The sequence below is a fragment of the Sminthopsis crassicaudata genome, chromosome 4 (assembly GCF_048593235.1).
Source record: "Sminthopsis crassicaudata isolate SCR6 chromosome 4, ASM4859323v1, whole genome shotgun sequence".
In the NCBI taxonomy this organism is placed as follows: Eukaryota; Metazoa; Chordata; class Mammalia; order Dasyuromorphia; family Dasyuridae; genus Sminthopsis; species Sminthopsis crassicaudata.
In genome coordinates, this window is record NC_133620.1 from 386,511,090 (window position 1) to 386,536,167 (window position 25,078).

General features: G+C 32.6%; 1 protein-coding gene across 11 annotated transcripts in view; it reads right to left on the reverse strand.

The window, feature by feature from the left end:
- Positions 1 to 25,078, reverse strand: part of ARID4B (AT-rich interaction domain 4B) — a 195,017-nt gene that overhangs the window by 74,397 nt on the left and 95,542 nt on the right. For all 11 annotated transcript variants that reach the window (XR_012481321.1, XR_012481320.1, XM_074262435.1 and 8 more), the window contains exons 7-8: positions 8,621 to 8,712; positions 3,246 to 3,384 (exon numbers count right to left, since the gene is read on the reverse strand). Coding sequence is in view for 9 of the 11 variants with exons in the window: in XM_074262435.1 (XP_074118536.1) it covers positions 3,246 to 3,384; positions 8,621 to 8,712 (231 nt within the window). In the remaining 2 variants the exon portion in view is untranslated. The remainder of the gene's footprint in view (positions 1 to 3,245; positions 3,385 to 8,620; positions 8,713 to 25,078) is intronic.

Consider the following 25,078-nt stretch of genomic DNA (forward strand, 5'->3'; position numbering starts at 1 on the left):
TATCATTAAAACGTTATTTGGTAAAAATCATTAAAATGTTATTTGATATCTAGTAGAGTTGGTTGTAAGGCAATTTTACCTTAACAGTAACCAACAGTAAGGTAAGAACCCTGACAACAGCTGACAAAATTTGCAAAATACTTTACATATATTAATCTCATTTGATTTTCATAACTGTAATAGAGGCACTACTATCAATTCCTTTTTACAGATAGATAAAATGCTAAGTGTCAGAAGGACTGCTAGGTGGCTCAGAGGATAGAATGCTGGGCCTGGAGTCAGGAAGACTCCTCTTCCTGAGCTCAAATGTGTCCTCAGACACTGTCTATGTGACCCATGGCAAGTCACTTCACCCTGCTTGCCTCAGTTTCCTCCTCTGTCAAATGAGCTGGAGAAGAAAATGGCAAACTCCTCCAGTATCTCTGCTAAGAAAACTCCAAATAGGGTCACAAAGGGTAGGACTCCATTCAAAAATAACTAATCGAGTGACAGAATTGAGATTCAAACCCCTTTCTGATTCTAAATCTGTACTCTTTCACTCTGCCTCTATTAGCCAATGTTATGGGCAAGGTTAAAATGTTCTTCTATTCTCCCCCAACTCCAAGAAAATCTACTGGACATTATAAGAAACATTTTATTCAAATACATGTACTTTATAGCAGCTAGTGCAGAGATAAAGCATTAGGCCCACAGTCAAGAAGACTTGAGTTCAAATTTGACCTCAAATGCTTACTAGTTGTCTAAGTCATTTGACCTCTGTATATTTGTTCCCTCATTTGTAAAATGAGAAAAATAATAGCATTTACTCTGCAATTATTTTGTGAATTAAATGAGATAAAATTTGTAAAGTTTGTTTAGCACAGAATTTGGCACATGGTATGGGCTACATAAATGTTAATTATTGTATTATTATGTGTTTAGTCCTACATTTCTAACAAATTAAGCTTGTCTCATTAGCTATGGAAATGACAATATATCATTCAATAAATGTGACCAAAGACTACATATAATCACTTGGATTAAAAAATGTGACCAGTGTTGTAAGGGGGGGACTTAAGTTACTTAACATTTTATTTCCAAGTTTATATTATAGTTGATTATTAAAATGATACCCTGAAAGAACCCTGGTAAGACTAATACATACATAGATAAGTACTAATAGAAAAAAAGGAGAAAATAAAGATAGATTCCACCAACATTCAATCTTCTATAAAGTATATTAAGAATGGTACAGAGAGTGAGAGAATCAGTAATAAGACTGAATGCACTTTTCTGGGGGCTCAGTTAGTGGAGTTTCATGAGATTTTATGAACTTTAAATTTCTCTTATAAAATTTCCCTTAGCTAATTTTTTTTTCAAAAAATATTTGTATAGCAGACAAGACTCTGGCTATACCCTCAGAGCAATTGGGTTCAGGTCCTATTTCTGACATTTATTATCTTTGCAACCGTAAGCAAATAATTTAATCTCCCTGAGCATCAATTTCCTTATATGTTAAATAAAATGTTTGGAGTCTCTAAGTACCCCTCCAGCTTTATATTTATGATCCTGTGATCTTTTAAAACCAATTTAATGCTTACTATACTGATAACAAATATTAGGTCAAATAATTTAGAAAATATCTAATGAATAAGTCATTAATTTGTTCATTATTAATTTTTTTCCCCCCTGAGGTTGGGGTTAAGTGACTTGCCCAGGGTCACACAGCTAGGAAGTGTTAAGTGTCTGAGACCACATTTGAACTCGGGTCCTCCTGAATTCAAGGCTGGTGCTCTATCCACTACGCCACCTACATTATTAAATTTTTAAAAATATATTGGAGTGGCAGAATATATTGTGTTTAAAATGTAGGTCAGTCATTTCCTAGCAGGTTCCATTTTTGCTTAGTTAATTGATGAAGACATCTATTCAAGCATTCTCTCCTTTTTTCTTTCCTTTAGTGAGACAATCAGAATTAAATGACCAGCCCAAAATCACAAAAGCTAGTAAATGAAACTTGGGTCCTTCTGATTCTAGAACTGGTGTTTTATTCACTGAGGTAACTAGGGCTGCCCCAACTAAGGCATTCTGAACATTTTTTACAACAGGTGACTATAAAGATATTTCTAATAAAAATAAATTCTATAAATAATAACATAAACACTTTTTTTGTCCTCCCAAACATATGAAGGAAATTTCCATTATCAATGCAAAATAATAGAGTGAGAAAGACTCTTAACATTTCAATTGACATTTTGAAGTTATTTATTCCTTCCAGTAGTTTTGGAGAGAATAATTTAAAATAAACTTAGTCAAAAAGTTCCAGAAAGTAGCTTTGTTCAAAGAGCCAAAAGATGAATAAATAATCCATCTTTTAAATTCTTTATTTTGTTTGTTAAAAGGAAGTTCATGTTGCTACTATGACCTTGACATCCCTATTTTCCTTAGCAAAAATTGAATAGAGATAATATTTATATAATATTATAATAGCTAATACCAGAGGTTTCTGAAAGCAAAAGCCAATAAATGTAAATGAAGGTCAATTTTAGAAAATATTCTCAATTTCCTTAAAATGACAATTCCATATGCATTCCCACTAACAAAGGGCATTATAGTATTGAAAGTCACAAATGTTTTGCAAAAATAATCTAAATGCTGATAAATGTAAAAGTACAACTCTTGATTTATGAGAGATGATTTGAAATCTTCTGTTCTAAAGACTAAAGTCTACCTCCACTTCTCTATTTTTTTGCATTTCAGAGTAAGTGTGAGGAAAAGTAAAGAATACAATACAGGTTTAGTCACTGTTTAGAAAGCCTATTGCCATTTAGCAGCACAACCATAAATAATGTCATGAGATTTAGATATAAATTATTTTATCACTCAAAATAGGCTATAAGCTCCACGAGGATAAAGACTGTCAATTTATCATAGTAAAGTTCTTAAAAAATCCTGGTTGAATTGAACTGAATGATCAGACAAGAAAAAGAAATGGGAAAAAGTCATTATTTGAAATAATGATTATGTTTTAAAGAAATGATGGGGGGGGGGAAGATTCAAGTCCATGTGAACTACAATAAAATTTACAAAGTCTACTTTTATTTAAAAATTATTATTTCACTACTAAATCAAACTAAACCAAAATAAAAGCTAAGTAAACCAAGTAGTATAAAGAATCCTGTTCCCTACATCTTCCCAAATACCATTATTTCCCCTATGTATTTAGAAAACTGATAATAATATCTTTTTACAGTAAGTATACTCACCAGTGCTGGAAACCACAGAGCTTTCTTTTTATCCAAGCTTATATAGTCTACACATACAACTTTTCCTAGTAGCTCATCAATTTGTTTCCTATCATCTTCATCTTCGTCACTGGAGGATGATGAAGATTCTTCCTCTGGACTATAGAAGGAAAGATCATTATATCTGATTCTTTCATATTTGATTTTGTCCCCAGGACACTTAACTTTAAAAAAAAAATTATGCCCAATTCCACAAAACCAACAGAACTTCCTAAAATCCCTAAGGTTTTAAAAAAGTAAAACAAATATGAGGTAACTGTTATAAAAACTTCAAAATTTTAAGGAAAAAAATTTTTTTTGAATCAGGAACTTAAGGGTCACCTAACCTTTATAGTTTTTTGGCCACTATATCATCAGAAAATACAAGATTTACATTGTGTAGACTACCTTTTAATAGGTTCCTTTCTGCCAAAAGTCCTTGGCTTTGATATTCTTCTCTTAACCTTTTGCTTCCATAAAACTATTCTATCTAGAGATGAAAAAAAAAATTCAATTTTTTTTCAAAAAGGAGAAGATAACAGCCAGAGAAACCAAAGAAAAAGGGCTTGATGTGTCTCCTATTTCTTGGCAGAATGCTGAATTAAAGATGAAGACCAAAAAATATGTTTTTAGCCATGGCTAATATGTTGATTTGTTGTGCTTTTTTTTTGGGGGGGAAACCAAATTTCTTGATTTTTAATCTGTGTGAGAAGCTTCCAATGAAGACACTCAGTACCAAAGCTGATCAGCATCTTCCATATAGTCTTACAGAGTCTGATAAGACTCCTGAGGCCCACAGCCACACAGCAGGAGGCAGCATAAACAAGATGCAAAGCCAGACCTTTCTGATGTGAAAGTCACTTCTTTATATACTATACCACTTACACTAATCTACTTTTTAAAAAATCCCTACTGAGAAGAATCATATGGAAGTGGTATTGAAGTAAACAAAAAGAGCCCATTAATAATACATTTAAAACTAATGAAAAAGCTAGACTAGCTATTTTTCCCTCTCTGTGTCTCTGTCTCTCTCTCTCTCTCACACACAATATTATTAGATTGGGAGATGAAGGCAATCTTATATTGTCTTCTAGATTTATGCAATAACAAAGTCTACTTACTATTCTTGAGAACAAGATGACAGAAATGTCTAAGTAATAATACAGTTAAGTGGACTCAGAACTTGCTGACTAATTTAACCCAAAGAGTAGTCTTTAATGATTTGATGATAATTCACATCGTATTTAATAGTGAGTGGATGCCAGGGATCTGTACTTGGCCCTGTACTTTTAAACACTTTTGTCAATGATTGATACAATATGAGTGGAATGTTTGCCAAATTTGCAATGAATGTGAAAAGGAACAACTAACAAACTGTGTGATCAAATCCAAAAAAGCCTGGAAAGTATAGAAAACTGGACTAAATATATTAAATTCAGACCAAGAACTAGACATGTGCCTTCATTAATACAGGGATCTCTCAGTAAAGGTGCTTCCTTTACCAAGAAGTCAGCATTTTCTCACAGAGATATGCCTCTGTGACCAGGCAATTTGTTCAATCACAAAGCCCTATAGAGGTAGAACTTGAATTAAGGTCCTCCTTGCTCTGAGGACAGGGAAAGAAATATAGTGAGTTGCAAGTAAAATTGAAAGGGAAGGGGGGCAGCTAGGTGGCACAGTGGATAGAGCACCAGCCTTGAATTCAGGAGGACCCGAGTTCAAATCTGGTCTCAAGACACTTAACATTCCCTAGCTGTGTGACTCTGGGCAAGTCACTTAACCCCAGCCTCAGGAAAAAAAAAAAAAGAAAGAAGACGAAATTGAAAGGGAAGTGAGAGAGGAAGAGAAAAGTGTGAGAGAGACTAAGAGAAAAAGCAAGAGAAAAAATAAACAAAGGAAACTTTTATGTAGACAAAGGAAATAACTGGGAAGATGAAGGCCCTTGAAGTAGAGGCATTAAGAAAGTCTTCATGTTAAAAGAATCAAATGAGACAACTTATGTAAAATGCTCAGTAAACTTAAATACACACACACACACACACACACACACACACACACACACACATAATTGTCAGCTCTGAAATAAATGAAGGACTGTAATTAGTAAGAAGGGAGGACACTAAAGGAAAAAAGGGATAGGCTGGCTGTGCAAAGGCAAGATGAAAAAGAAAAGTCAAGTGCAATATATGACCCAGAAGACCAGCCCTTTCCTAATTTGATTTTGATAGTTCCAGAATTCTCAGCCAACTTTCCCCCCAATTTCTGTTCAAATCCTGCCAGTTTTACTTCTACAATATCCATCACATCTATCCTTCACCCTGCCTACCTCATTGTTATTACTCTGAATTCACCTTTTTTTTGTTTGAATTATACTATCAGTCTCCTATTAGAATGTAAACTCTTTGAAGATGGAGGCACATATTATTTTTCAATTCTTTATCATGAGACTAAGATATGGCCTTACATCCATATATATTATATTAAACATATATATTATATATTAAACACCTGTTTAATATATGTTTCTGAATTATATTCTAAGAAACTTATCAAGCCCAAAAGAGGGTAAAACAGTTACTCTGTTCAATAAAAGACTATGACTAAAAAAATGTTTGATTTTATTTACTTTTAATTTTGAAAAACAAATATTTGCTCATTATTATTTTTAACAATATTTTCCCAATTACATGTAAAGACAATTTTTAATGTCTATTTTAAAAATTTTCAGTTCTTAATTTTGACCTTCTTTCCTTATCTCCCTTCTCCCTGAGATGATAAGCAATTTGATACAGATTTTATATATATATATATATATATATATATATATATATATATATATATATATATATAAAATCATGAAAAACATAGTTCTATATTAGTCATTCATCCTTTTAACAAATACCACAAGTGGAATATAATGCCCTTTGCACTGTTAACTTGGACTGTATCAATCTTAATTCTAAAAAATTCACATTTAATATAAAAGAAAATTAAGAATTCTGATCTTGTAGCCATTCTGGAGAGCAATTTGGAATTATGCCCAAAAGGCTATATAAAACTGTGTGTTGTTTTTGATCTGCAGTGTCTCTACTGGATCTGTATCCAAAAGAGATCATAAAAGAGGGAAAGCCCCCACATGTTCAAAAATGTAGCATATCTTTTTGTGGTAGTGAGGAATTGGAAATTGAGTAGAAAACGATTGGAGAGTAGCTGAATAAGTTATGGCATATGAATGTAATAAGATACTATTGTTCTATGAAAAATGATGAACAGGCTGATTTTAGAAAAGCCTGGGAAGTTATACACGAGCTGATGCTCAGTGAAGTGAGAAGAACTAGGCTGATATTGTGCATATTTAAGAGCAAGATTATATGATCAATTATGATAGACTTAGTTCTTCTCAGACATACAGTAATCCAAGAAATTCTAATAAATGTGGGATGGAAAATGCCATCAACATCAACAGAGAGAACTATGCAGAGTGAATGTGGATCAAAGTATACCACTTTTACCTTTTCTTTTTTTCTTTATTGTAGTTTTTTCTCTTTTATTCTGATTTTTCTTTCAGAACATTACAAATATGGAAATATGTTTAAAATGATTGTACATGTATAGCCTATAACAAATTGCACACTGACTTGGGAAGGGGTTAAAGAAGGGAAGTGAGAAAAAATTCAGAACTTAAAATCTGACAAAAATAAATGTTGAAAACTATCTTTACATGTAACTAAAAAAAATAAAATACTATTGAGGAAAAAAAGAATTCTCACAACCCAAATATTTAAAATATTTTATAACAGAATTAATGGATGGTGTTTCTTAAAGGAATGCCTTTTTTTTTTTAAGAAGACTGAAATTTCACTGAACAAAGCAGTTTAATAGAATTATGTATTTTGAATCTTTAATTAGTTGTCTGATAAGGTTATAAGAATAACATTATACATTTGATTATCTGTGATATATCTAGTGTGCACTTTACTACTGCTTATAGAAGATATAAAGTCTTCACCAAAAAAAAAAAAAAAAAAAAAAAAGCTATCTTATTAGATAGCAAATTTAGAGGATAATGTAAAAAAAAAAAAAAAGTGGTTTATTTTTGGTTCAATTGCTCAGCTTTAATGATCCACCATGCAACTTAAATATCCCATAAGAAAAAATAAGTTTTTAAATGTAATCACTATTTATAATGATTCTTTATAGACAGTAAATATAATAATTTATCTTCTACTCAGAATAGAAAAGTATAAGAGGATTCTGGACATATCTAATATTATTCAAAGTAGGAACCAAAATATCACCTATTGCACTAATATCAAAATCAGTTTGATGGAAACAAGGTGACAACAGAATCCAGAGTGTTGGACCTATAGTCAGGAAAACATGAGTTCAAATATGATCTCAAACATTTACCAGGTGGGTGTATCCATTATACAGAGAACTCAAAGAAGGCCCCAGTACAAATGAAGACCCCTCACATTTTTCCTTCTAAACCCTTTCTATCCCATGGGGCAAACTTAAAGACGATAGAAGAGAGGTATCGATAAGCAGGAGAGATTCTATGAGATCTATTGAGGATCTATGAGGTCCTCATATGAGGATATGATCATATGAGATTCTACATCTATAAGATCAGAATTTTAATTAGTAACAGAGAAGAAAGGAAATGAGATCAACTTATCTAAGTCATCCATTCTGAAAATAGCAATTAAAATACCAATTTTAAAAAAAAAGTCTTAAAATATACTATTAAAACAAAGGACCATCTAATGTTCAGAGCATGATATGTTTTTGAGAAAAATCTTTCAAACTGTTTTTTAGTTAATTTTCTCTCTTGATAGATAATGCCCAAGAGAATAATGAATAAGCATAATCTAAATGCAGGAAGCTATAAAAAAGGAAATAATTCAAATTAAGAATAAGTTACCTATAAAGAAAAATATGTAGCTAATAATTATGATTTTTTGGAGTTGCAAAGATGGAAGGGAACAAATTCCTGCTTGATTAATTTATAGATAGCATTTTAAGGATAGAAGAGGAACAAATGATCAAAATAATAGACAGCCAAAGTTGAATATTTCATTAACAAATGTTAAGAAGCTTCTCATTTTATCTATTAAAATGTCACTGCTAAAATTAAAATAAAAAAATAATAAATTTATATTAATTTGGAATGACAACTGAAGGCTTGTTTCTAAACGATTTTTCTAAACATTTAAATAAGAATTTAATAACTAGTTCCACAAATTTGCAAACACATGTTTACAGTTAATAATTAAATAAAAACGAAACAAAGACTATCTATGTAGAAATGAATTCAGGTACAGGTAATAACTATAAAAAATATGAAACAAACTTACATATGATTAGATCTTCTTCCTCTGTTTGTTTTTTTTCCTATGACTGGTGTGCCAAAATGTTCAGGATTGGTAAGTGGAAGCTGATCTAAAGTCTATGAACAAGAACAAAAAATGATTTGGGGGAGGGGGGGAAAGCAAGTTCATTACTATTCAAGATTAGGTATCAAATTCATTTAGCAATATTCCTAAATTTCAAGATAAGTGAAAATAATTCTCCTAGAGATTGCAAACTACAATTTCAAAAGTGTCAAACTGAAGAAATAACACATTCCCTGAAAAGAAATAGAACAACAACAATTAATGGCTCTCATAATAATTTACTTTGAGGACAGTGAATGCTTCCAAATAAATTTTTAAATATAATTACGTGTACAAAATATTGAGCTGTGAGGTGGATCAGCAAATTTCTAGTCACTCAAAGTAATCTTGATTAAATATTAAGAAACATCTGACCCTCTTTATCTACCCAAAAAAAATACTGTTATCATTATTATTTTACAAAAAAGTACAAATACATTTTACTATTAACAAGATTATACTTGAAATTGTATTCAACTGTTTATATTTCAATACTTCAAGGTATGATTCAAAATGAGTACTTTCTCCACTGATATTAGACCTTTTATATGACTAGTAGATGATCTTTATGAGCTGCTCAAAAAATGTATCAGCTCATAGGCAATCTTGACAATAAGCTTCCCAACTCACACTAGCTGGTTCTCAGTACAGAGATAAAAGACTCAACACACCAGATCAATATTCATATGCCCTCCACAGCCTGATAGGGCCTGCTACACAATAGACTCTGCTGACATTTAATCTAAGTGTCAAACTGAACAACCATCTTCTCTGAATCCTTGTGCTTCTGTTATTCAAATATTTTAGTCAGCAAAAATATCTCCCTCCCTCCCTCCAACTGAGGCTTGAAAACCAAAAACATGTTTCAAAAACATATGGTTAAACAAAACAAATTTCCATTTTAGCCCATGTTTATTTTTTTAAATTTCTCCACATATCTATTTTATTTTTTTTTACATGTACTTTGACTTTTTAAGTGCACATTTCTTTATAAATCATGTTGGGTGAGAAAAATCAGAGCAAAAGGGAAGAATCAAGATGGAAGAAAAAAGAAACAGGGGGGAAAAAAAGTGAACATAGCATATAGATTTACATTCAATTTCCATAATTCACTTTCTGGATGCAGATGACATTGTCTATCCAAAGTTTATCAGGATTGCATTGGATCATTTAACTGCCTAGAAGAACCAAGTCTTTCATAATTGATCATGACACAATCTTGCTATTACTGTATACAATATATTCCTGGTTCCGCTTATTTCACTCAGCATTACTTTATATAAATCTTTCCAGGATTTTCTACAATCAGTTTATTCATCATTTTTATTAGAATAATAATAATATTCTATTACTTTTATATACCATAACTTATTCAAACTCACATTCTAATTCTTTGCCACCACAAAAAGAGCCGCTACAAACATTTTAGCACATATGGGCCCTTTTCCCTCTGATGATTTACTTGGGATACAGACACAGTATGGTACTGCTGGGTCAAAAATTATGTACATTTTTATAGTCCTTTAGGCACGGTTCCAAATTGCTCACTATTACAGTTGGATCATTTCACAACTTCACCAGCAATGCATTAGTACCTCAGTTTTCCCATACCATTTCCAACACTTATGATTATCTTTTCCTGTTTTGTCTTAGCCAATCTGAGAGGTGTGAAGCAGTAGTATCTCAGAGTTGTTTTAATTTGCATTTTTCTAATCAATGGTGATTTGGAGCCCTTTTTTTTCATATGACTAGAGATGGCTTTAATTTAAAATCTGAAGATTGTTCATATCCTTTTACCATTTATCATTTGGGGAATGACTTGTATTCTTATAAATGACACAGCTTTTTTTCTTTTTTAATTTTTAAAATTAATTTTATAATTATAATTTTTTTTGACAGTACATACGCATGGGTAATTTTTTTACATTATCCCTTGTATCACTTCTGTTCCAAATTTTCCCCTTCTTCCCTCACCCCCTCCACTAGATGGCAGGCAGTCCCATACATGTTAAATGTGTTATAGTATATCCTAGATATAATATATGTGTGCAGAACCAAATTTCTTGTTGCACAGGAAAAACTGGATTCAGAAAGTAAAAATAACCTGGGAAGAAAAACAAAAATGCAAACAGTTTACACTCATTTCCCAGTGTTCCTTCTCTGGGTGTAGCTGATTCTGTCTATCACTGATCAATTGGAAATGAATTAGATCTTCTCTTTGTTGAAGATATCCACTTCCATCAGAATACATCTTCATATAGTTATTGTTGTTGAAGTGTATAATGATCTCCTGGCTCTGCTCATTTTCACTCAGCATCAATTCATGTAAATTTCTCCAAGCCTCTTTGTATTCGTCCTGCTGGTCATTTCTTATAGAACAATAATATTTAATAACATTCATATACCATACCCAACCATTATCCAACTGATGGGCATTCATTCATTTTCCAGTTTCTAGCTACTACAAAAAGGGCTGCCACAAACATTTTGGCACATACAGGAATGACACAGTTCTTTATGTATTTTAGAAATGAGGCCTTTATCAATACTGGCTATTAATTTTTCCCCAGTTTTGTACATCCCTTTTAATCTTATTTATGTTGGTTCTATTTGTGAAAAAAAACTTCTAAATTTAATATAATCAAAGTTGTCCATTTTATACTCCATAATATTCTCTATTTCTTCTTTGGTCAAAATTTCCTCCCTTTCTCCAAAGACGTTAGGTTATGTTTTGCTCTCCTAATTTGCTTATAGTATCATCCTTTACATCCAAATCATGTACTCAATTTGAACTTATTTTAGTATGGGGTATAAGATATAGGTCTATGCCAAATATTTCACATATCATTTTTCAGTTTTCTCAACAATTTTTGTGAAATAGTGAGTTCTTATCCCAAAAGCTGGAGTCTGGGGGTTTATCAAATACTAGATTACTATAGCCATTGATTATTGTGTCATGTGTATCCAACCTATTACACTTTATTTCTCAATCAGTTCCAAACAGTTTTGATGACTGCTGCTTTATAGTAGAGATTTAGGTCTTACCTAAAGATTTACCATTTTTTTTTTCATTAATTCCCTTGACATTCTTGCCCTTTTGTTCTTTCCAATGAATTGTTACTATTTTTTTCTAGCTTAATAAAATAACTTTTTGAACAAGTGGACCAATTTAGGTAGAATTGCCATTTTATTATATTAGCTCATAAGCTAATTGATATTTTTCCAATTGTGTAGATTTGACTTTATTGTGTGAGCAGTCTTTTGTAATTGTGTTCATATAGTTCCTGAATTTGTCTTGGCAGGTAGACACCCAAATATTTTGCCTATGGCTATTTTAAATGGAATTTCTTTTTCTATCCCTTGCTGCTGAGCTTTGTCAGTAATATATAGAAATGCTGATGATTTGTGTGGGTTTATTTTATACCCTGAAACTTTGCTAAATTGTTAGTTGTTTCAATTTGTTTTTTTGGATGATTTTCTAGGATTCTCTAAGTATATCATCATTTCATTTGCAAAAATGATCTCCTCATTGCCTATTCTAACTCCTTTAATTTCTTTTTCTTTTCTGATTGCTGCCACATTAAAAAAAAAAGTCTCATTCTGCACAAGAAGTCCTTCATTTCCCATCAAAAGGTAGGCAGAACTTTTTCATCCTTAGTACTCTGAAATCATGGTTGGTCAATATACTGATCAAATTTCCTAATTCTTTCAAAATTCTTTATCTTACCTTTACAATATCGTTGTAAATGTATTAATTTCAACTTCTCTTTATTTCACTCTGTATCAGTTCATACAAGTCTTCCCAGGCTTCTCTGATACCATTTTCTTCATCATTTGTCCTAATACTAAAGTATTCCATCACAGTTATATACTCTAACTTGTTTATCCATTCCCTAATTTACAAGCACTTCTTCCAATAACCATTCTTTAACACCTCAAAAAAGCTGTATTTTCATAGTTTGTTTTACTTAACACTCATCACTCTTAACGTTCCTTCTTTTCCCTGATAATACAAATGCTTATGTGTGGTGTGGTGTGGTGTGGTGTGGTGTGTGTGTGTGTGTGTGTGTGTGTGTATTATTTTCTTATTTGACAAGTTCAGATAAGAACAAGGTTCAAGAATAAGCTACTCCCTTAATAATCTCATTCTTTTACAATAGAGGCTATTAAATCATGTGTGAATCTAACTGTGGTTTCTCAGTACTTGATTTCTTCCTTTTTTTTTTTTTCTGGCTATTTTTATTATTTTTTTTCCTGTAATCTCAAAGCTCTATATCTGTTGATGATGCTCCTAGAAATGTGCATTTGGGGGTTTCTTTCAGAAAACAATTGGTAGATTTTGTGTTCACTTTGCTCTTGGTCCTAAGAGATCTGGATAGTTTTCTTGTGAGGTACCTTGAAATAAGATGCCAAAGTTTTTTTTAGTCATTGTATTCTGATAACTCTGATAATTATTAATTTCTTTTGACCTTATTTTCCAGGTCATTTGTTTTTGCTAAGATAATTTATATTGTCTTTCTTTTACTCCTTCAATCTTTGGACCTTGCTTTAATATTTCTTGTCTCATAAAGTCTTTGGTTTCTATTTGTTCCATCCTAATAGTGTTGACCCTGAAGTCAGGAGGACATGAGTTCAAATCTGGCCTCAGACACTTAATACTTCCTAGCTGTGTGACCCTGGACAAGTCATTTAACCCCAATTGCCTCAGCAAAAAATAAAAAACAAACTAAAAAAAAACCAACCTTTTTTTTTTTTTTTTAAACTTTTTAATTCTTAAGCTTTCTTTTCCAGGAATTCTAGTTTAATTTTTTTTTTTTTTGTCCAAAACATGTTTTTAATATGTTAAACTTTTAAACATGTTTTCTTCATGGTGACTCTGGAATTTTCCATCAAGAAATTTCCCATCAAATTCTGAGCGAATTAATTTTCAGAATCTAAATACTTCTAATACATGGCAAATGCTCTTCTCTAAAATTCACTCTCTCAAAAAAGTGTAACCTTTCATACTTTACTGCATTCCCTTGCCAACTCCTAAACTTTGCAAAGATTCCCCAATTACTTTGTTGCCCACACCAGAAACTACATTTTGGGAGAACACCAGTCCTAGGATCCTACTCTGAGACTGTATATTTACCTTCAATATAATCTTTTCACATATATTACTTTTCCCTACCCCCATCCTCTACCTTCAGCTCTAAAACCTAATATCTCTTCCAGTGCTGCTGGAATCTACTCCCTGTGGCCCCCATCTTTACCTCTGAATCATTTGTACTTTCCCTGAGCTACCATTCCCCTAGAATAATCTCCTCCATTCAAAGATAAACTCCTTAATTTCAGAGATCGCCTTTGCTTCTGTGTTTGTATCTGTGCTTAGTGCTTAACACAATATTTAACAATATTCTAGGCTTATTAAATGTCTACCCTCCATCTCCCCACTTTGTAACTTCCTTGAAAATAGGATCTATTTCCCTTCCACTTTTGTGTCCTTAGCACTTACAAATGGTGTCTAATAAATATTAAGCATTTAATAAGTGCTTAGAGATTAATTTTAAAGTGTCCTAATTGGTTTCCCTAACTCATATCTCTTTCTTTTCAAATTAATCTTACACAAAACTATCATGCCCAGATATTCAATAACCTCTAGTGGTTTCCTATTACCTCTTCATTTAAACATAATCTCTTCCATCTAATATTTAAAACAGTATAATTTGGCTAACCTACTTTTCCAGACTAATTATAAATTATTCTTTTCATGCTGTCTTTAGTCTACTCAAACTAGTTTTTCTTTTGTTCTTCACACATGACACTTCAGGAATTTCCACACCTATAACATCACCATGTAAGCCTAGAATTTATTTCTTCCTCACTTTCACTTCTTAGGATCTTGTTTCCTTCTAAACCAGTTAAGTATCCATCTTATATGTGTCCTTTCTTGATTAAATCCAGCTTCCAGAGTTCCTTCTTCTAATAACCTTATATAACTATAATAACCAAATATACCTATAATTTACATATTATCTCCTCTGAAAAATGGTTTCATTTATGTTTTTATATCAAACACCTACACATAGATATATAATAAACAATAATTGGCACATTTGCAAGCAATAGGAAACTTTACTCAAAACTGCTGAATTATACAGCATTGGTAATATTAATGCTTCTCAACGTTTTCTGCAAAAGTTCTCTCTCTCTCTCTCTCTCTCTCTCTCTCTCTCTCTCTCTCTCTCTCTCTCTCTCTCTCTCTCTCTCTCTCTCTCTCTCTCTCTCTCTCTCTCTCTCTCTCTCTCTCTCTCTTCCCCTCCCTCCCCTCTCCCTCCCTCCCTTCCTCCTCCCCTTCTAACTAAGCTTTAGATAGTTTCCCCTCATTATCATCATTTTCTGAAATCACTTCTCTACCACAGGATTTTTTACCTTGGAATAAAGAGAAAGTTAAACAAAACCAATAAAATGATACTATCAGACATGGCATGCAATATTCTTACATTTACCGTCTTAAATCTGTATTAAGATATAAGAAATAGAATTAATCATTTGAAAGGATGAAAACTGTGAAGTCTGGGTTAGCTCCCTGTTGACCTCAGGATCTGCCAGTCAGGATCAGCAAAAGTCCTTGGTCTTTAGGGGGAGAAGTAAAGGAGATAGACAAAACTGCCACAAGCTCTCCCTTCTCCTTGTACCCCTCCAAAGTGATTCTGGATTGTCTTACTCTACCTCTACCTCCTAAGCCTTCTTACAATTATCTGTATACACTAAAAGATCGAGCCAGCACAGAATAGTGAGAAGGGCCATTTTCCAAGCATATGCTAATAGAATGTTGTCCATTAGGTAATGAGCCTTAAGTGCTCAGTTGTCTGATTCCAGTGCACCCATTCAGAGTTTCAACTCTTTACATAAAACTGGTCATTATAATTACATTGATTTGAACTTACAATTATCATAGTCATATAACTTAAAATATTATTCTGATCCTGCTTACTTCAATTTATATAATTTCAAACATGTCTCCTCTTTTTCCCCCTGAATTCCTTTTATTTGTAGCTTCTTAGAGTGTAATAATATTTTATTACATTTATATATAATAGTTAATGGGACAGTTAAATGGAACAGTGCATACAGTACAAGCCCTAGACTCGAAGACATCTTTCTGAGTCAAATCTTGGTTCAAACACTAGCTGTGTGCCTGCCCATGAGCAACTCACTTAACCCTATTTGCCTCACTTTCCTCATGTATAAAAATGAGCTAAAGAAGAAAATGGCAAACCACATTAGTATATCTTTGCCATAATTAGTCAGACACAAGAGAAATGAGTGAACAACAAAAAAAAATCATAGTTTAGGCTCTCTTGATTGGTCAGTTTCACCACTGACCAGTTGTAGACCAGATCACACTACACCCCAGTCATATTCTTGTCATATCAGTCATATAATCCTTTCCCTTCCATTTTTTTTCTGTAAGTACAGTATTCAAATCAACACTGTTACTCCTGGAAAGAGTATATCAACTAACTGCCACATAACCTCATTCACTACCAAGTGGCTTATCAGAAAAAAAAACCCATCTTTCCTTAACCCCAATTCCGCTATTTGTATTGTCTTTCCAATTAGAATGTCAACTCCTTGAAGGCAAAGACTTTCTTGCTTTTATTACTTGCATCCTCAGAAAATATTACTTTTTATCTAGAATTTAATAAATGTTTTTTTCATTCATTCATTTCTGAAGCAATTTCTCCAGATAATGGATATCCATTTTCTTTCCAATTTTTATACCACAAAAAGTGCTATAATAAGTATTTTGGTCTATATCTTCCTTTCTTGTCACTAACCTTTCTGGGATACCAACTTAGTTATAAGGTCACAGAGTAAAATGGTATTATGTATATACGAGTGTTTTTCAAAGTAATAAATAACTATGTATTTCCAAGGTTTTTTTTCAAAACTACTGAAACCACTTAAGAGTTCCACCAATTTATTATTAGTGTGCCTATCCCTCAAACACTGACTAATGCTATATTTTATTATCATAACTGATATATGTGAAATAAAAGCTCAGTTATGTTAGTTTTCATTTATTTGATTCAACTTAGAAATGCCTAATCTATGCTAAGTAACATACAAGATATAAGGAAAAAGAAGACAACAAGAATGAAGAGCTTAAATGATCTTCCTACAATTGTAAGTAACTTTTTCCCCCCTTTAAAACTACTTGTTCAATACTGTATGAGGATGTATTCTGATAGAAGTGGATATCTTCAGCAAAGAGAAGATCTAATTCAGATCCAATTGATCAATGATGCACAGAATCAGCTATACCCAGAGAAGGAATATTGGGAAATAAGTGTTAACTGTTTGCATTTTTGTTTTTCTTCCCACGTTATTTTTACCTTCTGAATCCAATTCTTCCTGTGCAACAACAACAACAACAAAAATTTGGTTCTGCACACATATATTGTATCTAGGATATACTATAACATATTTTAACATGTATGGGAATGCCTGCCATCTAGGGGAGGGGGTGGAAGGAAGGAGGGAAAAATTTAGGACAGAATAGGGATAATGTTGTAAAAAATTACCCATGCATCCCATATGTACTGTCAAAAATAAAAGGTGTAATTATAAAATTAATAAAAAATAAAAATAAAAAAGACAAATATCTAAAAAAAATAAAACTATTTGTTCATATAATGTGATCACCCACCCATCTATTGGTACTGGCTCTCTTGACTTAGTCAATTTCCAATATAACATGGATATGAGACTTCATCAAAGATATCTGATTGCCTCCTCCCACTTCAGAATTTGTCTTATTTTTGTTGCAATGATTTTGTTTGTGTAAAAGCTTTTTTATTTTTAAAAAATCATAATTCCCTATTTTGTCCTTGCTATCCTAATTTAGTTGTGGATTTTCCCCTTAATTGTGTATTCTCTCTCCTTTTTTCCTCCTCCTACTACTTCACTCTCCCTTTCTCCTTTCCTCTCCCCCTCTCTTTTATACCCACACACACATCCCTATATGACTGAAGTCATGGTGAGAATCAAGATTGGGATTAGGGGTTACATTTTAGAGGGAGACATGGAATGACAACAAATTATGATCAGATAAAGGAATTTCAGATTTTGTGAATGTAGAAATGGTGATTTGTAGGTAATGGTAAAAGAAGGATATTATAATCATCTCTGTGCAGCTACAGCAGTGTGAAAGAGTAAGTCATGAGAAACGAATAAGTTGGGGAACTAGAAGGTTAGGTTGTTTCAGAGAATATTAATATGTATTGATGAAGTCCCTTAGCATACTAGGGTGGGATTTGGGGAGGAGAATGAGCTGTGAGTCAGGTACTAGAAATCATGATTGATCATCCTATTGATCAAACATCTTAAGTCTTTCAAAATTGTTTCTTTTATAATGTTGCTATTATCGTATAAATTTTCCTCACCTAAGTTTATTCACTTTACTTTGCATCGATTCATACAAACATTTCAGAGTATCTATTGAGGACATTCACCATGAATTCTCTATTTTCCCTCGTTCATCATCTCCTAATACTCAGGTCTATCCTGACACTTTCTCCTCTTTTAAGTAATATTTTATTTAACCAAAGTTAATTCCTCTACTTAATCAAATGATGCCATTTCATACTGATTATTCCAGTAGAATCCTCACTTTTACTTTTTTTCAATATCTATCTACTGGGTCATTCCCTACTGCTTACAAACATGTTCGTTCATATCTCACCTATTCTGAAAAAATCTTCACGTGATATCATTCCATTTCTTCCATCCTTTGTAGCTAAATTCCTCAAAAAAGCCATCCTGAATTAATGCTTCCACTTTTCTCCTCTCATTCTCTTCTTAACCTTTACAGTATGGCTCTCTATCTTATCATTCCACCACACTGCCCTCTCCAAAGTTATGAATACTCTTTCTCCATTTCTGTAGTTGTCCTTCCTTCTAGCCTGAGTCCTCTTCTCTTTTCCTTTAAACATCTTCACTTGTAGATCTGATCAGCTCTCATAGACTTAATTACCATCTCAATGCTGATGATTCTCAAATTTTCCTTTCCTACCCCAATCACTCTCCTACTTTCCTCTCCTACTTTCCAAACTCCAATCTCATTATTTTCAACATTAGACATCTTCAAGTGGATGTCCAGTAGATAACTTAAACCTATTATGTCCAAAATATAACTCATTATCTTTCCATCTTAATTGTCCTCCTTCTATCTTCATTATTTTACAGATGGCAACATCATCCTTTCAGTCCCTTGAGTTTGAAACTTAGAAAAATTCCTGGATTCCCACAATTCTATCTGAATTGTTCCCAAGGCTTCTTTCACTTTTTCTTTTTTTCTTTTTGCTGAGGCAATTGAGGTTAAGTGACTTGCCCAGGGTCACACAGCTAGGAATTGCTAAATGTCTCAGAATAGTTTTGAACTCAGGTCCTCCTGACTTCAGGGCTGGTGCTCTATCCACTGCGCCACCTAGCTGCCCCCTATTTCACTTTTTCAACTATCTTGAATGTACCCCTTTCCTTCCTCAAACATTGCTACCACTCTAATGTGAATCCTCATCACATCACTCCATGATTATGTTAATAGCTTGATGTGTTGCCTGCATCGAGTCTCTTCCCCACTCTAATCCCTTATCCTTTCAGCAAGCCATTTTCCTAAAATGTAGTTCTGATCACATCATACCCCTTCCCTCCCTCAATAAACCCTCATAGCTTTTAACTGTCTCCAGGAACAAATACAAAATGCTCTGTTTAGCGTTCAAAACCCTTAATAACTTAACTCATCTTTTACATTTCCAGTCGTCTTATGCCTTAACTGCTGACAGGACATTCTATCCAATAATACTCCTAGTTGTTCCAAAAACAAAGACACTCCATCTCTAGGCTCCAGGATTTCTTCTCAATGTCTCTCATGTCTGAAAAACTCTCCTATCTCCTCTCCTACAAATGACCTCCCTGAATTCCTTTTTACAAAAGTTTCCCCTAAAGTTCTTATTCCTAATGGCTTCTTTCATTTCCTTTTTATCCTGTGATTAGCTTACTTTGTATATATTTGTTTGCATGTGGTTCCCCTATTAGATTGAGTTGTAGAAACTGTCTTTGCCTTTTTTTTTCTTTCTATCTCTAGTGCATAGCACAATGCCTGACAAATGAGTGGTACTTAATAAATATGCCAACTGATTGATCTCTCTAATACTATAATTTTCATCCTTTCTTATAGCACAATAGTATTAAAACATTCATATGTTCTAATTTTTTTAGCTATATCAATAGCTAACTGATAGGCACACAGTTTCTTTCCAGCTCTTCGCCATTATACAAACAGTTGATTTTGACTATATAGAACCTTTTCTTTTTTCTTGGATTTCTTTAGAATAATAGCAATAGTATTATTAATTAAATTAGTAGTACTAAATTTTTCAAATATTTATTTAATGTTTTCCCCCAATTACATTCAAAACAAAATTTTTTTACATTTGTTTTTAAGATTTTTGAGTTCTAAGTTCTCTCCCTTATCCCCACCCACAAAGAAACCACATATTGTTATGCAAAACCCTTCCATCAAAGTCAACTTGTGAAAGAAAACATAAATCTCCCATTCTAATCAAAATAAAAATCCTCAACAAAAAGAAAAAGAGTGATAGAAAGAGAAATAGAGAATGTTTCAATCTGTAACAATCAGTTCCTTCTCTGGGTATGGATAGGGTTTTTCATCTTAAGTAAGTCCTTCAGAGTAGGTGTGGATTGTACTATTGAGAAAAAACAAAGTCATTTAGAGCTGGTTATCCCAGAATATTACTATTACTTTGTATATGTTATATTCACTTTGTTCATTCTGGACTTTCCAGATTTTCTTTTTTTTCTTTTTTTTTTTTTTAAACCTGAGTGCATCCTGCTCATCATTTCCTAGAGAATAATATTCCAACACAACATATACTACAATTTATTGAGCATTCCTCAATTGATAAGCAAGCCCTCAATTTCTATTTTTTAGATACTGAGAGAGAGCTGCTATGAATATTTTTTGTACATATAGGTAATTTTCCTTTTTTCCTGATTTTTTTTTTGGGGGGGAGTAATTTCTTTGGGACTCATGCCTAGTATTGTTATTGTTAGGTCAAAGGATATGGATGAATTTGCAGCCTTTGGGTAAAAATCATATCTTTTGTTCATTTATCAATTGGGCATAGCTTTTATTTTTTATAAATCTGACTCAGTTTCTTCTATGTTTGAAAATGAGACCTTGTCAGAAAACTTGCTTTGATTTTTTTTTAAATAACAGCCTTTTATTTTCAAAATATATGCAAAAACAGTTTTCAAAATTCACCTTTGCAAAACCTTGTGTTCCAAATTTTTCTTCCTCCTTTCCCCCATTCCTGCCCCTACACAAGTAATCCAAAATATATTAAACATGTACAATTCTTCTATATTTCCATATTTATAATGCTGCACAAGAAGAATCAGGTTGAAAATGAAGAGGAAGAAAACAAAAGAAAAAACAACAAGAAAGCTTAAAAAAAAAACCTAACATCAGTCCCTATAGTCTCTCTCTAGATGCAGACAGCTGTCTCTATCACAACTCTATTAGAACTGGCCTGAATCACCTCATTGTTGAAAAGAGTCAAGCCCATCATGTTGATCATTACATAATTTTGTTGCCATGTACAGTGTTCTCCTGGTTCTGCTCATTTCACTTGGCATCAGTCCATGTAAGTTTTTCCAGGACTCTCTAAAATCATTCTGTTGATTGTTTCTTATAGAACAACAATATTCCATAGTATTCATATACAATAACTTGTTCAGTCATTCTCCAATTGATGGTTATCCACTTAGTTTCCAGTTTCTTGCCATTACAAAAAAAAGCTGAGTAGCATTACAAAATTAAAGATTAGGGGAACTCAGTTTACGGACACTTGGGGCATGGCTACAGATATTTCAGGAAGGCTAGATGAATTCTCATCTTAATGAATAGTGCATCAGCGTCTATTTTTCCAAAAACATTCCCTTTACACATTTGTCTTTTTTGTCCATTTTTTTCAGAATGTAAAATGGAATCTCAGAGCTAATTTAATATGCATTTCTGTCATCATTAGTGATGTAGAGCATTTTTTTCATATAGATGTGGACAACTTGACTTTCTTCCTCTGAAAATTGAATGGCCTATTTCATAGTTGGTTTTTCTTTCTTTTTTTTTTTTTAAATCTTTTTATGCTTCTTCTGAATCTTGTATTTAGAGATTAAATTTTCTGTTCAGCTCTGATCTTTTTATCAGGAGTGATTGAAAATCCCCTATTTCACAGAGAGGCTTGGAGAGACTTACATCAACTGATGTTGAGTGAAATGAATAGAACCAGAAGATCGCTGTACACTTCAATGTTGTATGAAGATATATTCTGATGGAAGTGGATATCTTCAACATAAAGAAGATCCAACTCACTTCCAGTTGATCAATGATGGACAGAAACAAATACACCCAGAGAAGGAACACTGGGAAGTGAATGTAAATTGTTAGCACTACTGTCTATCTACACAGGTTACTTATACCTTCGGAATCTAATACTTAATGTGCAACAAGAAAATGGTATTTACACATATATATTGTATCTAGGTTATATTGTAACACATGTAAAATGTATGGGATTGCCTGTCATCAAGGGGAAGGAGTAGAGGGAGGGAGGGGAAAATTTGGAAAAATGAATACAAGGGATAATGGTATAAAAAAAAAATTACTCATGCATATATACTGTCAAAAATTATAAATAAAATTAAAAAAAAAAAAGAAAAGAAAAGAAAATCCCCTATTTCATTGAATATCCAACTTTTCCCCTGAAAGATAATGCTTAGTTTTGTGAGTAGTTGTTGCTTGGTCGCAGTCCAAGCTCTTTTGCCTTCTGAAATATTCCAGGTCCTCGGATCCTTTTCTGTAGAAGCTGCTAGGTTCTGGATAATCCTGATTATGGTTTCTTGATATTTGAATTGTGTTTTTTTCTGGCTGCCTGCAATATTTTATCCTTGATCTGATAATTCTGGAATTTAGCTACAATATTCCTACTTCTACTCACTCTGAGTTATCAAAACCCAAACAATAAGCAAATGAGGCTTGGGCTGGAACTAATTATTGGCTAATCAATGAGAACCAGCCTAACCTTGGTTTAAAGGAATAGTGAAGTAGCTCCATTCAAATCCCAATAAGTTTTATCAAAGCCTGGTTTTCCAAAGCTTTATTTCAAGAAATCACTAATAAAAACTACACAAAAATTAATTATCTTGGTCTTAAAAATAAATAAATAAAAACCAAAAAACCACTGACAGAATAAGTAGGGAAGAAAAAGAAAAATCAAGCCCTCAAACCCGAAGACATGTAAGGGTATGAATCCTGATGTGAACGGAGGAAGAAAAGGAAATGGAGGGGGAAAGAGATAAAGAAGGGAGGAAGAGAGAGGGAGGAAATAGCAGCCTTAAACAACTGAAACTAGCCAGTTGGGTCCCAAAGGGAGGGGGTAGTTGCTACTACTGCTGCTACTGCCTAGAAGAGGGTACTCTGGAAGAAAAATTCAGCAGTAGCTGTAATATCAAGAAAAGACAGAAGATAATCTCTCTCTAACTGATCCAACAGGAGAACTCTTGGGTGTCTTTGAAGATAATGAAATTGAAGAAGGTAAGTAACAAAGAATGGAGAGCAGAAATACAGACCTGAATGATGGACATATAGAATTTTGTTAAAGCTCACTTTTCAGCTTTTCCAAAATTTAATGGATTGTAGCAATAGGGAGATAAAGTCAGATGTTGTTACAGAAAATTTAGACCTGCTTTAGCTTATAATTTCATGGCCAAGTTGGCAGATTTCAGTCTTCCGGTCAGGCAACAACACATGCCTCAGACTGGTAATCTCTTCAGTCCTGCCATTTATACTCCACTTCTATTGAATTATATTTCTTATAGTTTTCTTGCAAGAAATTCAGCCCTGACATGAAGATTACTTGCTTTCTCTCTTTGTTGATGGTAAAGAAAGCAAAAAACCAAGTTCACAGTCTCTGAAAATAAGGGAGTAGGCTAGTTTCTTGTAACTATTAATAGACTGGCTTCTGACAAGCTCTCTGAATTGAAAAATACTACTGCATACTGAAAAATATCCATTTGTAACATCTGTAATTGTTATGAACTCAAATGTTTTTGATAATTACCATTAAATTTGAATCAAAGGAAGTTTCTTTTTAATTATGTATTTTCCATAATTCTATCTATTTCTACATACAAAGCAAGAAATAAAATCATTTATCATTTTTTCTTGTGATGGAAAAAAAATAGATATCTGTTTATATCCTTTGACCATTTGTCATCTGGCAATGGCTCTCATTTTTATAAATTTAATTCATTTCTTATCTTGGAAAGAGACCTTTAATAAAGAAACTTTCTCCAAAGATTGATCCATCCACTTTTAATCTTTGGTGATTTTCCTCTATCTCTTGCTTGATCATAACTTCTCCCATATCCCTAATAGTAAACGGTATTTATCTTCCTTGATCCTCTAATTTGTTTGTAATGTAATCTTTTATATTTAAGTCATGTAGCTATTTGGAGTTTTACCTTTTTATATTGTTTGAAGTGCTAGGGTAGAGCTTATTTTTGCCTGACTTTTTTTTTTTTAAACCAGGATTTCTGTCTAATAATTTTATCTAATAACTAGTATTTTGTCAACAGCTAGGTATCATAAAATTAAGAGGTATATATCATTCTCCCCACTTCTGTCTTCCCCATTTCACTTAGTTGATTATATAATGAGAATTTATATCTTTTAAGTCTTTTTAATTTGTAAGTTTCCTTATAATAATTCTGTAAAATCAGTACTACCAGTATTGTTAGTCCTAATTTACAGATAAGGAAAATTAGATTCAGAAGTTAAATACCTTGTCTAAAGACACACTAATGTAATGTTTGAGTTGGAATTAGAACCTGATATTTCTAAACTCTAAGTCCAAAAATCTTTACCCTATACTACTATTATTAATTACTCTTTTAATCCAACAATATGAAAATTTTTTACATATTTGATACAGATAGATGTATATACTAATATATATTTATATTACACATGTCTACCTATAGAAATAAATATATATAAATTATATGTATGTACATATATACACATACACACATATACACATATGAAGCTGGAAAAGAGATATTAAATTGCATTTCACACACACACACACACACACACACACACACACACACACACACACACACACACACACACACAATCAAAGTTGGGCCATATTAGCTCTGGGGAAAAAACCTGGGAATTCTTTAACTGGTGATTTAACACAGACATGCTTTTCTGAACAGAAAATGCAACTGCTTCCAAATACTGCC